The sequence below is a fragment of the Humulus lupulus genome, chromosome 5 (genome assembly GCF_963169125.1).
Source record: "Humulus lupulus chromosome 5, drHumLupu1.1, whole genome shotgun sequence".
Lineage (NCBI taxonomy): Eukaryota > Viridiplantae > Streptophyta > Magnoliopsida > Rosales > Cannabaceae > Humulus > Humulus lupulus.
In genome coordinates this window covers 4,088,482-4,103,966 of record NC_084797.1, presented here as the reverse complement: position 1 = coordinate 4,103,966, position 15,485 = coordinate 4,088,482, and the positions used below count along the sequence as shown (strand labels likewise).

General features: G+C 35.4%; 1 protein-coding gene and 1 long non-coding RNA gene across 2 annotated transcripts; both read left to right on the top strand.

The window, feature by feature from the left end:
• Positions 1-2,788, top strand: LOC133780206 (uncharacterized). The gene is made up of 3 exons (XR_009869166.1): positions 1-497; positions 1,465-1,528; positions 2,695-2,788. It is a non-coding gene; the product is annotated as an uncharacterized LOC133780206 (long non-coding RNA).
• Positions 2,789-5,403: 2,615 nt separating this feature from the next.
• On the top strand, positions 5,404-14,581 carry LOC133834193 (dual specificity protein kinase YAK1 homolog). Its single transcript, XM_062263707.1, has 18 exons — positions 5,404-6,168; positions 6,889-7,088; positions 7,276-7,429; positions 7,526-7,635; positions 7,746-7,815; positions 7,953-8,035; positions 8,118-8,199; positions 8,282-8,322; positions 9,376-9,498; positions 10,380-10,509; positions 10,761-10,875; positions 10,999-11,081; positions 11,205-11,279; positions 11,883-11,957; positions 12,101-12,915; positions 13,517-13,669; positions 13,785-14,062; positions 14,149-14,581. The coding sequence occupies exons 1-18, from the start codon at positions 5,998-6,000 to the stop codon at positions 14,223-14,225; spliced, it is 2,835 nt and encodes a 944-aa protein (XP_062119691.1). The 5' UTR covers positions 5,404-5,997; the 3' UTR covers positions 14,226-14,581.
• The last annotated feature ends 904 nt before the right edge of the window (positions 14,582-15,485 follow it).

Genomic DNA, 15,485 nt, shown 5'->3' with positions numbered 1-15,485 from the left:
CCGAGTCTCTCTCTCTCTCCTCAGAAAATCTCTCTCTCTCTCTCTCTCTCTCTCTCTCTCTCTCTCTCTCTCTCCTCTGCGTATTACTGTTGCCGACGACGCAGGAGTACTTTCCGGCCACCATTTTTAGCCACGCGCCGGACCGTTGGATTCAGAGGCCTCCGAACTATCGATCTACGCGGGAATCTAGAGCTCACTCGCCGATTAAACGCCTCAACCACTCGATTTAAGTTCGGCCACCCCGCGACTTCAAAGTTGCGATTCGGCCACCTCGGGCATCCATTTGCCGATCCGTCACCACCATCGTGCTCCTCGTGTTGTGGGCTTCAAAACCCAATAACTTGTTCCTACATCTACCATAGTTGGGTGGTGGGCCCACCACGAGCCACCGCGATCCACCGTAGATCGACGGTCGAAACTTAGTGTTCGAGGTTCCGAAGTACGTTTTGAGTCTCAGAAAATCATCGTTTGACTTGTTGTGGAACCCGATCATTTTGGTATAATTTCTTTAACCTATATATTGTGATTTAATTGTGATTGATTAGAGTGATTGTTATTATGTGTATTTATAGTATATAATTATATATTATTGATATATGGAATATTTTTCTGTAATTATACTGGCTGTCTGGAATTATATATATTTTGATACAGGTTTTGATTTTTTGGAATTGTCCACTTTATAGCCGTTGTGCTGTCCAATTTTCTAGAAAATATTAGATATTAAATAAAGTATAAAAATACATATTTAATTGATTTTATATTAATATGGAAATTATTATGATTAAGTAATTTTAATTATTATTGTTATTGTTTTGTTAAGTAAATCAAAAATATAGTTTCATACATATATATATATATATAAAAAGTGTGATTTATAGTAAACATGTTATTTAACAATTATTCTTATATATTAATATTTTGTTAATATTTGAATATTAAAATAATATCAATATTAGTTTCTTACAGTTATTGATATTTGTAAGACCAGTGAATTTTGGATAAAGTATATTTATTATATCACTGGAATTGATATTATGACTAATTAATAATAATATAAATATTTATATTTATATTATTATCATTATACTGATTATTATAATTTTATGTTAAAAATATGATTTCTTTTATAAAATGACTATTGGAATATATACATTCATATACGTATTGTTATTGAAGTATTTTGTTATGAATATTGAAATAAGTTTATTTATAGACGATAATTATTATTATTGTTGGGATTATTATTATTATTATTATTATTATTATTATTATTATTATCATAAGAGTACATTATCTTATGAGCAAGGTTTAAAGCATGGTTTTATATTAAGTGTTATTTGCATTACGTTGATAATAATTTATTATTATCATTTATATAGTTTCTGGTATTATTAATATACACTATCAATAGTGTATATTTATGATTTTGATAGAATTTAATAAATGATGTGCCTTGAATAGGATTTGTATGGATTTGATTGATTGACTCTTGGTGAGGAATTTTAAAATAAGCTAAGGACCTAAGGTAAGTAAATCTCACCTTTTGTGCTTAAGTGTAAGATGCATGACTACATTGATTGTGTACATCTGATGAGTTAAGTATGGTATGATGATGATGCATATGATAAGTATGTGAAGAATGGTTATATGAACACCATAAGGGTGTTGTGTGATATGTAATTGATGAATTCTGTGATATGTGAAAGATGTCTTACTTGGTTAAAAATGATATGAATTATGTGCAAGTATGTGTTCTTATGTTGATGGATATGTGGATTACTCTATGTTCATGATTTGTTATATGTTATGATATATGAAGCGTTTAAGTTTTTAGGCTGGAAACCTTAGACCTGAGCCATAGCTCTACGTTAAGGTATAACAACGCCACCAACCCAAAGCTTCATGTATTATGACTAAAGATGTTTTGAGTTATATGAGATGTGATACAATGCCTTGATTGAATACCATCAACATGAATCATGAACATGAACATGAACATTGGCATTTCAGCATCAGCATGTATGCATGGCATGTACAGTTATGTGATACATTATTATGTGATATAAGACCATGCATATGAATATGAGAAAAGTTATGAAATGTCTTGAAAAGTTTTATGTAAAGTTAAACATTTTAATGACACAAGGCTTAAGCAAAGTGATAATAAGATGTTAAAAAGGGTGCCACTGTTTCGATGAAGCAATCAAGTAAGTTCAGTAAAGAAGACGGAGGTCTATTACGGCTTATAGTGGCCGTCCACTAGTGTGGGCTAGGTCAGAGTTGACCATTCAGATATGTTTGCCATGTTCCCGTCTTTCTCCTCCATATGTGTAATAAGTATGGCAGCTATGGCAACGATGAAATGAGTGTTATGATGAGCCTAGCTGAGATGATGGCTAGCCGGAGGAGAACCCATGGGATTCTATATGATATCTGTTATAAGCCCTGCAGGCATTTGCCGAATCAAATAGTGTGCACAAGTGATATTGGGCCCATAAAAATGTGAAACTAAAAGAAAGAGCATAAAAGTAAAGTTTGAAAGTGCATGAGCAATAAATGAAATGCATAAGTATATAAGTCAGCATATTAGTATATGTGCACTACAAACTCATGACATTCATGTGTATGTGTATGCATGAGATTTGCTTACTGAGCGTTAGCTCATTATGTTATTTTCCAACATTTTTCCAGGTGTGGCTTTAGCTGTTGAGCAACTTGTGGAGCACGGACTCAGTAGCAATGCAATAATGGTTTAGAGTTTTCATATGGCTGCCTTAAATTTAAAGTATTCATATGTGTAATAATTTCTTCTAATAAGTTTATATAAAAGTTTTAAATTTTTCTGTATTTCTTCGTATCATTTTATTTAATTCTTTTGGTCAAGTGCCTTACATACTCGTAAACCCTAGAATTACGAGTATGTGGCAGACGTACCCTACCTTAGGGACGTTACACACGCCCTGCAATACAAACAATAGGGCCACACCCTGCTCTACAGGTACAACAATTTCCTTACCTGTGTCCTGAGCTATCAGAGTACTGCGATCCCGAGCACAGTCCTCTAACCCGAGCCTCGTTGAAAACCTAGTCACAACGCATTCAAAATAACCAACCATCAAGTTCTAACCCAATAAATAACTTTGGAATATTAATCTAGCCTTAGGGACCTTGGATCCTACCAAATCGGGTGGTAGAACCCTTCCCGAGCCCTAACATTTGGGTTCCCAAACTTAAAACCCTCAAATGGCCAACACTTCGCATTTGAGTCGCGACCCAGCCCTTTAAGGGCCGCGACACTCCAGACCATGTGCTTGGGCAAAATTTTGAGGCCCCTAGGCCTCTTCGTTCAAGCGGGTCGCGGCGCCTGAAGAACAGGGCCGTAGCTTGAGCCTCTAAACCCAGAATTCCCATGCATTCTTACGAGCTAACCTCCCTGAAATTCAATCTAAACATACCCCAAGGTCAGGGTTGAGCCCCACAATCATTCTACTACACCTTAAGCGATGCTAGTACTCCAGAAGGTTAACTAACCCACCCCAATTTAGACCAAATTCAATCTTAAGTCTATAACTTAACTAAGTTTCATTCTCAATAGAATTGATCATCAAAACATGTAAGTAACCTTACCTCAATGAAGATTTCGAGCTTAGACTAGCTTTTCAACACCCTTAGCTTATCTTTATCAAATTCCCAGCTTTAGTTTATGAGTTTCACCTCCAAAATTTCAAAGATTAGCCAAGTCCCCAAGAGAAGGAGAATGAGTCGAGAAAGAGAGCAAGAGCTAAGATATTTTGGTGTTTTTTCCTCTTATGTTTCCTTCCAAACCTCTTTAGAGTCTCTGCAGGCAAATGAGTATAAGTCTATCCCTTGCCAAAAGTCTAAAATGCCCCTTAAGTCTATCCAAATCCTCAAGTGCCACCAAGGGCAATTTCGTCAATGGTCACATCCCGTTAAGTCCTCAAGTATTCCTATAAATCCCCGTTCAACTTCGACATGTCTATATAATTGTTAAATTACTACTCATTACTCGATAAATCCTGAACACGTATTACGTTCCCAAAATACCCCTAGGCTCCTCTCGAGCCAGGTATTCAATTCCGTTGTGATCATTTAACTAAACTGTTCCCTAGGACCGTCTCGGATCGTGCATCACAAATATATCACCACTCACTCGTGGTATCAATCACAATATATACAAATATTACATTTATGCTCTCAATGAGCCAAAATTACAAATATGCCCCTTAAGACAAATGGGGCCCACATGCATATTTAATTCACCTAACACATGTATTTCTAATAACATAATCATCAAATTCACATATAAGCATAATTAAATCAATTATTGCATTTCCAGTACGCTAATCAATGCCCTAAGCCTTATTAACAAATTTAGAACGTTACAAGTAGTGTTGAAGTTGATAATTTTTGAATGAAGAACATTATAAATAGTGTAATAAGCCTACGTTGGTTATTTAAATTTACTTTATAAGTAATTTGGCTATATCATTAAATTGATCCTATTAACAAAAAATAAAAAAGAACATTTACATAGCTAATGGTGTAAATGAAGAAGACAGAGACTTTAGGTGGCTTGTTGCTTTGTTCTCCTCATTGAGCTGAGTTCAACTTTGTATAAATCTCCTAGTTCCGACGTTAGGGTTAGCAAAAAATAAAGCTTGAAAGTGGCAATGCTACAAGTTTTATACGACATCCATGGTGGCTAGCAGTGAATCCATGATGCAGTTTAAAGTCTATACAGTGTGGGTTGCGGTTTAGAAAATTATTTAAACAGTATATGTGGTGCAGTCCAATAAATTAGCAAAAGAACACACTCGTATGAGATTCATATGTGAATTACTTTAGTTTTATTATAGGGTTGGTAACCATTTAGTACCCTGTATTTTTGTAAAGTATCATTTTGGTACCCTTTGTTTTCAATAATGCTCATATGATACCCTGTATTTTAAAATAGTACATATTTGGTACCCTAAACTCAAATTTAATTAATAAATTTTTACCAATTTAATCAAACTGCTGTCAATTATATAATTTCTAAATTTAAATTTAATTACTTAATTACATATAACTGATGACAGTTTGATCATATTGACAAAATTTTATCTATCAAATCTGAGTCTAGAGTATTAAATATGTATAATTTTAAAATACAGGATACCATATAAGTATTATTGAAAACAGATGGTACCAAAATAATACTTTCCAAAAAGATAAGGAAATTCCCTTTATTATAATTATAAATTTTACAAAAATGAAAATAATAGTCTAGTTTACTCAAGAAGAAACATGGCCAGGCCCAGCCCAATAGGTCAAGGCCCAGTTACAAGTGTCTTCTTTCTAAATGAAGGCACATAATAGTATTACTCCCCAATTTGGTTTTGGTGTGTAGAAGAGAATAAAAGAAAGACGGTGGAACGAGAGAACACACGACCAAAATCCGAATTCAGAGAAAGAAAACAAACCAAACCCAATCATACTCTCTCTCTGAAATCCGAGTCAGAATCATCAGCACCAGCAACGCCAATTCAAACCATTTTTGTTTTATATTTCTCTTGTAAGTTGATCGCCACCAATTCTCATTTATTCGCTTGATTTTCTTGATCGGAAGAATCAATCAATATAAGGAAGAAGAAGAAGAAGAAGGTGGTTGATGTGTTTAATTTCAGAATCTTTGTTCGAATTGATTAAAGCTCAGACTTATCATCATCCTAATCAATTATTCAATCAATCAAGTGGGTGCATGTGAAGAAATTGAACAATTTGGATTCTTAATGATGGTGGATCTTGGGGGTTGCGGTGGGCTTGTAATCTTGTGACAGAAAAAAACAAAGGATTGCTCCTCTGAATGATGGGATTAGAGTCAGTCGGTGCGCTCACTGAATCCCAATTTCAATTGCTGCACCGGACGCTTCCGCCTCCGTCTCCGTCTCCGTCTCCAGCTCCACTGCTCAAGTCGTAGCTTTTCCCTGCTTCATGGTCATGGATGAACTTAGCCCTAGTACTACTCAAACTGATACCAGTGAACCCCCTCACTCTGACCACCACTCATCGGGGTCTTATTGGCGCCCTAATCACTCGCTCTTTACTGCCTATGAAGCTCCCAAACCCACATCACAAGCTCTCCGAGTTCTCGTCAGAAGACCTGTTAGTCTTCTTTTTCTTATTCAATCTTTATAATTATACTTTCTGTTTTATATAAAGTTGCTTAATTTTATACTAGCAGTAGCAGTACTTATGAGAAATCAATTAAAAGGATCACCTTCCCTTCCTTTGTTTTCTGTTGTGTTGTGTTGCCCTTTGCCTCACTGGGCTTTAAATGTGAAAATGTGTTATCAAACGGATAACATGGTTTACAGTTAAGAAAAGAAGAAAAGAAAAAGACTTTGTTCAGTCAGCAGTGCTTAGTTTCATATTTGTTCTTTATGTTGGCTTCTCTCTTGAAGATACCTTATCATTCTCTTTCTTGTAAATGTACTATGTATGCATACCAAACGATCATGGGGTTTGCTCGAAGGTCTGAGGTTCGAGTCCTTCGTGGTTACTTATATTGCAATTGTTATGTTTTTTTTTTGTTCTTTTAAGATTGTACGGTTAGGTATATATATATGATTAATATGTTCTTAAAACTTTTCACTCTCTGGTGTCATGCTTAGCTGATTGAGTGGGGGCTTTAGTTCTTATTGCCTTATAACATGTTCTTCTATGTGTTGATGTGCAAATATATTTTAAACTGACCTTTGTGTGATATTGTGTTGTTTGACTTTGTTATATTGCAAAATTTTGATCTTTGTACTTATCATGTGTATTGTTTTGAAATTTGTTGAGCCTGAATGTTTTGCTGACATACAGCTTTCAATTCTGCAGTTGGTGTCAAGACTAACCAAGGACATAATAGAAACATACCAAATATGCAATCCACAATTTAAGTATTCAGAAGAATTGAATCCAAAGAGATATTTGACCACCCCATCCATTGGAGTTTCCAATGATGGACATGATAATTCGAACTCAGATCTGATTCTCACAGTGAACTATGCCTTAATTAATTCGGATACGCAACAAAGGTTTGTTATTGCCTTTATTTGCCCCCCATCCCCCCTTCTTTTCCCTGAAAGAGGAAGAGGAGGCTGGAAGCCATATTATTCATATTTTGTTGCAAATATTAATTTATTCAATTCATGTTAGCATTCATTTGCCTCTGGGTTTGGTTCTTTTATGATTGTGTTTATACTCGCCTTAAATATTTCACAGGTATGTTGTTAAAGATGTCCTTGGCCATGGCACATTCGGGCAGGTGGCGAAATGCTGGAATTCTGACAAAGGAACTTTTGTGGCTGTGAAGATCATTAAGAATCAACCCGCATACTATCAACAGGCATTGGTAGAAGTATCTCTTTTGAGAACGGTAATGATGTTATCACTTTGCCGCATGTATAACATTGTGTTAGAGTATTAAAAACAGTATTTATAACTGTTTGCTCTACATGTTTTCTGTTTGCAGCTAAATAAGAATTATGATCCCGAGGATAAGCATCACATTGTTCGTATTTATGATTACTTTGTTTTTCAACGTCATTTATGCATTTGCTTTGAACTTCTTGACACAAACCTGTAAGTCATTAAATCCCTTGATGATTAGAATACCAATATTTTTTATTTGAGTCAATATATCAATATATATTTTCTGGTGCAATGTATTTTGACAATCTGTAGCTATTCAGGTACGAGCTTATCAAGATGAATCATTTTAGGGGGTTGTCACTGAGCATTGTTCAGCTGTTTGGAAAACAGGTTTGATAGTTTTTGCTACAGATAGAATTTTATCCTACGCTGCATTTTTTTCTTATTGCTACATTGATTGTCTCTGTCTTCCAGTGATATTGAATCTTACATTTTGTAATAACTTTTTTTTAATCTGCTTTAAGTAGATTCTATGTGGATTGGCTCTGTTAAAAGATGCTGGAATAATTCATTGTGATCTGAAGCCTGAAAATATACTCTTGTGTCCAAGGTTTGTACTTGCGATGATGCATCATGGACCATTGTTTTTAGAATATATTCTTATTAACTTGATTGCTGTCTTTTTAAAACAGCAATGTTAAGCCAGCAGAAATTAAAATTATAGACTTTGGATCAGCATGCATGGAGAATCGCACTGTTTACTCCTACATTCAGGTTTGTGGTTACAGCTTAGGTTTCTGTACATTTATATTTTGCAGAGTAGAGTCTTACAGGTATTTGTTCTTTTTTCATGCAGAGTCGCTACTACAGATCTCCTGAAGTTGTTCTTGGGTATCAGTATCCTTTTGAATATTTACATTTTGTTCTTTGTTATGCGCACAAATTTAACTGTATTGGTTGTCATTGTACGCTGTTAAAACAATCATCCTGAAGAAGTCGAAAGCATAACAATTAACTCTGCCTACCCCCCCCCACAAAAAAAAAAAAAAAAGAAAGAAAAAAATAACTCTGCCGCTCTCATGTCGTTTTTCAAAATATTATTGAAAATCTACCTTGCGTTCTAATGCTCAAGTCCTTCTCTAATTGAAAAATTAGGAGAATGAAAATCCACCTTGCGTTCTAATGCTCAACTCTTTCTCTAACTTAAGAAGTTAGAGAGGCGATGAACACATAAAAATTTTCTGGGGGATATAGGTTTATTGGGAATATTGGGAGGTTGAGGTTTAGACTAGGTTAATGAACTAGAAACTCAAAAATTCTAATTTATAAATTGGAATTAATTGAAAGGACTATGATCGTCATGGATGAGTACCAAAGAGTTGATCATTTAGGAGATTGTTTGTTATGTGTTTGTAGATAGATGATTAAAGGTCTTATCTTTAATGTTTAGTGATGTTGTAAGTAACAACTCCTCGCTTTACTTTGGCAGATCTATGGGTTGACCCTCAAAAGCTAGAGGAGCTGTTGTGCTAGGTAGCCAAACTTGCAAGGTTCTCGAGTTGTTTCTGGTCTTTGTGAGTTGGGCTTCACAACCCTCTAGCCTAAAGAAACTCTGAGTCGCAGTATACTCCCTCCAGATTGTGGAATTCATTTGGCATGCTGTAACATTACCAAGATGCAAATGGAACTTTGTCTTTAATGTGATGATCAAGTAGAACGATGGCAATAGCCACTTGAGGCTATCTCATGTGGTTTCCTGGGTTAGTGTGTTGAGTGGTCTGGGTTCAAATCCTTGCAAATGTATCCTATAAAAAAAAAGAAAATACATAAGTAATATGGTGATGAAGAGTTTCTTGGTAGAGTAGACAATTATCTAAGTAGGATGAGTTTATGTCTTTTGTTTTGACCTGTTTTCACGTCTTCTTGATTTGGTCCTTAACAGTTCTCTAGATATTCCACTTCCATTGATATGTGGTCCTTTGGATGTATACTTGCTGAATTGTTTTTAGGTTTGCCGTTATTCCCAGGGGCGTCAGAGTTTGATCTTTTACGAAGAATGGTTAAGATACTCGGGTATGCTTCATCTTGTGATTATCAGTTCATTGAGTATGGTACTGATTATTTCTTTTAGATTAATTCATTCTGCTTTTGGGTATGCCATACATACAATTGTAAGAAATAGATAAGTATGTATAAAGTACACTATAGTCTACATATAAATATACTAATATGCATATATGTACTCAGACAAGGACATGTTAAGTAAATAAACAAGAAGCAACACATATTCAAGTAAATATCTAATTAGTTGGAAAGTCATAAATCCAAAATGTTGGGACATTTGATAGATTTTTTTCTCTCCCTTTGCATCAATTTCTAGAATTTATAGTTGAAACTACAGACATATTGATGGTTCTTGACTTCACAATTAGGAAGTATTTTATTTCTGATAGGTAACTACAGGACCATTAGTGGTTATGCAAAGTGGATATGATAACCTTTCAGGAGTTTTGTTGCTGAACTTGGCTAGAACTTAGAAGTTGGTTACTTAGCCCAATGGTCCTTGAGTATGTCGTGGTGTTCTGTGTTTGTAAAATGGAGTTGGAGAATTCAAATTCACACACCTTTTTGTCTCTCATTTAAGTGAACAATTTTGACAATTGTCTGATGTTGATAAAAGTATTTCAGTACGGTGATATATTTCTTCTGCTGTAATGATCAGAAGATGGTATACCACTTGCGTAGCTGTTAACTTTTCTAGTGGCATTCCCGGTCATCTGATATAATTTTTTTATTCTTTTTTTTTTCCCTTACTTCTTCTTCAGATTATGTTATTCTGCTTTTTTTTTTGGTTTAAATATCTTATCCCCTTTTATTTACTTTCTTGAATAATAATCCCAAAAAATACTCTTCAATTTTTCTTTTCCATGCTTCTAACTCTTTTTGCTTTCCAGAGGACAACCCCCTGATTATATACTTAAAGAGGCAAAAAACACAAGCAAGTTTTTTAAGTGTGTTGGGAGCATCCACAGTTCAGAGAATGGGAGTGTATATCAAGCATTAACAGAAGAAGAATATGAAGCTGTAAGTGCTAAGTATTATTGCAGATTGATTAAGAAAGAAGTGAAATAATTCAATTTGAAGTTTCTTTGTTATCTATATGTAAGATGCTTTTTTTCAAAAGTGTTAGGACTATGTTATAATAATTGATGTTGTTTCTTTGATTTGTATGGTTTTGCTGTGTTTCTTGTTTTGTTTTGTCCCTCCCAAGTGTTGATGGGAGGACGGGATTGTAACATTATTGTTTTAACTCTTCTGTTGATGGTTTTCTTCAGAGAGAATCAAAAAAGCCAGCCATCGGGAAAGAATATTTCAATTTTAAGAACTTTGAAGAAATTATTACCAACTACCCGTATAGAAAGAACTTGAATAAGGAGGAAATCATTAAAGGTATGATTTTTCTTTAAAATAGTTATCAGTTTTCAAAGCAGAATAGACTGCTTTTAGTCTGCTTATTATTTGGTTGCTTTTTTCTAAAGAAGTCCACGATGAGTTCCTTGTTATGTGTTGCAGAAAATCAAATGCGTTTGGCCTTGATTGATTTGTTGAGGGGACTTCTGGAGTTTGATCCTGCAAACCGGTGGTCACCATTTCAGGTTTTCCTATTATCATCTCGTGTTTTTCTTTAGTCTTTAATCATTTATGCCACTTTATATTTGATAAAATACGAAATAAGTTCATTGCTATGAGTTGTTAGAGGTGAACTCATGTGCCTGCAGGCTTCAAAACACCCTTTTGTAACAGGAGAACCTTTCACATCCCCATTCGAACCTCCACTAGAGACCCCACGAGTGGTAAGTGGTTCCGCACACAGACATTCTAAATTAGATAATAGAATCTGTTCTTGGTTAATTGTATGGCATGATTAATCCGTCCTAATGTTTTTGTTGAATGTTTCATTATAAAATGTCCTCAGATTTCTAATTTTGCAATGCTTGAATTTATTTGACCCATGCTTTTCTGTTAGTTGAAAGTTGGTAAAATATGTTTAGGTTGTTTAACTCTTGAATTTTTCTGTTGGAGCACTTTTCTTCTGTAAAATTATATTTCCCACGGTTCCACCCATGATTAGGTTGAGTGGTCAGGCCTCTTGGGGACCTACCTACCAATACGTTAGTTTCTTCTACCTTCCAAAGGTGGTGTAGAGTTCAGCTGGAGGACAGTATCTCCTAAAAAAAACATACAAAACTTGTGGACATTTTCTTTTTCTTTTTCTGTTATCTGTGTAATTAAGATAGCCATTCAGTATTCATCCATACATTATTAGTAAATTGTAATATACTTCATTCATCCATGCGCTGTTTCAACTTGCATAGAAGTAAAGCAGGACTTGGCTGGAAAAATACTGACATTTTCGTTGTTCTTGATGTGCTTTACTTTTATCATCTCTCTTTCAGCCCGTTTCTCAAAATATGCGGGTGGACCATCATCCTGGTGGAGGGCATTGGTTTGCTGCAGGTCTCTCTCCCAATGTGAGCAAATTTCCTTCTTGAAATGTTCCATGTTTTAATATAATCCACTTTTTCTATTAGGTTGGCTTCCCACCCTCTCGCTTATCATTGTCACTGTAATATATTTGATTTTCCTCCATTGAGTTACTGTTGCATCTTTTCAGATTACAACTGGGAACAGAGTTCCTGTGCATGGTAGCCCACATTTCCAAATGTTACCACCGTACACAGCTAATAGTTATGGCAGTATGGGAAGCTATGGTAGCTACAATGATAGTACTGGGTTAGGAAGCAGCTATGGGAGTTATGGAGATACAAGTAGTATGTTTGCATATTGTTCACCTGTTGGTCCATCTGGCATGAACATGCATGTACCAGGAAATGTGTCAGTACTTGGAAGCAGTCCCGATGCAAGACGGAGGATTGTTCAATATTCACATGGAAATGCACTTGGTGTAAGTCCGTCGGCTGGGAACTTTGCTCCACTGCCGCTTGGCACCAGTCCATCACAATTTACTCCACCTACCTCGTATGCTCAAGTGTCAGCTGGCTCTCCTGGACATTATGGACCAACTTCTCCAGCAAGGGGCAGTTGTCATGGATCACCTTTAGGAAAGATGTCTGCTGTCAACCAGTTTAACAGAAGAAAAAGTTGGGGATATCCCGGAGGCTCTCAGGAGAGTTCATCTTCAAATTGGCAAGGGCAATCTAATGATGGCACCAACTATAGCCAATCTGAGGGTAACTCTCAACTACCTGGTAGTTCACCATCACATATGCATTCAAATTCTAATGCTGTAAGGTGGAAGCAACATGGAGGAAGCAGTGGTATCTCTACTGGTTACTCTGCTCAGAGCATGCCAGGCTTCATTGCCCTCGGTTCCAATTTGCAATATTCACAAACAGCAGGAGTTAGTCATGATAAGCATGATAATAGCCTGACATTGCCTGATCCAGGGGACTGGGATCCCAATTACAGGTTAGTTAGCTGTATATAATTGTTATGATACTACAAATAAGCTGGCACATGCTTTAGATGCAAATAATACATGCATGTAGTTTAATTTGAATTTTTGGGCATGCAAGTAAAGTAAATGTTGTGGCATTAGGAGGAACTAAAACTCAGTTTAATAATTGAAAACCTATATTAGATGTAAAAAGAGTCAAAACTTGTCCATAAAAAGAAAGAAGTCAAATGGTTGATTTGCATAGTATGTATTTAGTTCTAGTTCCTTTTTCTTATTTTATAGAAATGTTAGCCAAGAGAGTCTAAAGCAGCGTAGAGATATGCTAGTCCCATAGAGTTGACTGCTAGTGAGTATGATAATTCTTGTGATGTCGGCGTCAGTTACTGACTAGTCTTACGACCAGTTAAAATCTTTAAATTTTAACTTAAAAATTGCCATTTCTTCAGCTTATTAATATGATCTTGGGTGTAAGAGGAGACATTATTTGCATCATTAGCCAATCATTGGTCATACATAATACATATATTTATAGGTCCAATGGTATGTAGACAGTTGGCATGTTAGTTATAATAGCTCGTGGTTGGTGCCTTATTGATTTAACTTGCCCTCCAGTGAAGAACTTCTTCTCCAAGAGGATGGGTCAGATTTGGTCGGCATGACTAGTGACTTCAGCAATGGTATGGATCTTGGTTCTGTCGAACCGTTGGTTGGACATGGAAGATTTAACCATCTGTCAAGTACTAGTTCGAGTGTGCCTTTCCAGAGGTGGGTCGTGTGTTGTCTAGACGTGATGTATGGAATTTGTTAGTTATTCACTCTATTGGATTTCCGTTTATAATATTTTTGACATGATTTTGGTTTATAACGTGATTTGTTTCAGACAAAACGGACATGTTCAATCATTTCCTCGTCTGGAGGTGGGTAGTGCTTCGTCGAAACCTTCTCATTTGATGCCTCATAATAATTCACAAACTTCACCAAGCCGCTTGGGCCAGCAACATCAGCAACATCAGCGGTTCAATCATGGGAGACCGATCAATACAGGTAGAGGTAGCGACTGGAATCACGTGAAGGTCCCACCGCCTTCTTCAAGCTATAATCCCGGAGCAGCAGGGGGATCACATAGCACATTCAGCAATGGCGTTGGCGTGTCGTGGGGTATTTCCTGATTCTATTCTTCGTACCTGGTTTTTCATCTATTTTCTGTTAGCATTTTAACTTAAAAGTTTCCACTGTAACGCCAGGGCGTAGGGTCAATCATCCCGTCTCGAGCATCCCACCAGCATCCCGTGGAAGAAAAGATTATGGAAGGATTGCCTAAGTCGATAGTAGTGTTTGGTGAGGGATCATCAGATTGTATTTTGCATGTTAACGAGAATGTTGTTGATAGTATTTCACCAGCATAGTGGTCTGAGGCTAAGAAAATCCTCATCCAAGTTCGAGACCACGATCATTCATTTAAGCGAGTCACTCGCGCACACAACACATGCATGCATGCATAGGCATAATATATGGTTAATGATTTGCTAATCGTCCTAGTCATTCGTGTTCGTGTTGTGCTGTGCTTGTGCGATCGATATATTCTTTTTCGCTGTGATCCTTCAATGGGCGTCCAGTTCTGTATTCTGTTTATGCTTGAAACAAGTATAATTTATGGTAATGTTTGCCTTGGTTTAATTTGCTGCATGCAATTCATGTGCTTTTGCGTTTTCATTGCTGGATGAGGTTATGTTTCTTAGTTCATTTCAAATTAATTATCTCAACTTGGTATTATTTATGGCTAGCTTCTTTTTCTTACCAAGTTAAAGGTCTATTAATTAAGTTTTGTAGTAATATTGTGATGATATGATAGGACTGACTATATACTGTTGAGCCCTTTCTTCAGGTGAAATCAAGTTCAAAGCATCAGAGCAAAATTGCAAAAGCTGGGTTGGATTGGTTTGTGATTGAAAAACTGCATTTTTAAAAAATGTGTTTCTAAAATGAAAATCTAGATTTATAGTCTTAAAATATGTTTTTGAAATTGTGATTGGTTTGGAATTGGTAAACTGATTTTGAATTTTGAAAAACTGAATATGTTATTGGTAGGGAATCATAAAATATAAAAAAGTGATAGATTTGTAGGGTTTTATGAGATAATAATTTGGATTTGGAGAAAATGTGAAATTAGTATTTTTTTATTTTGTCGCTTAAAGTTAGAATCAGTATTTAGATTGAGAATTTGAAAATAAGCAACCAATTAAGTATTTATGTGAGTTTTATCATTTCTTTTAGTTTTAGAAATCATAAAATTAAATTTGAATTACTAACCTCTTTATTTATTTATCATATATTAAAATTAAAAAACCTAATGTGGCATTTACAATTAAAAAAAGTAAATAAACTAATAATAAAATAATTTCGAATTTAGATGCCCTAAAATCCACTATACCCACTAAATCTCCTCTTCTTTCACTGTCAAAGACTCCATTTTTATATCTTCTTCTACTTCATTCCTTCAATACCACTCTTTGTATCAGTTTTAATGATTTGTATTTGTTAAATATAAATTCTCAGACCTTTTTCTATGTTATGTTCTCAA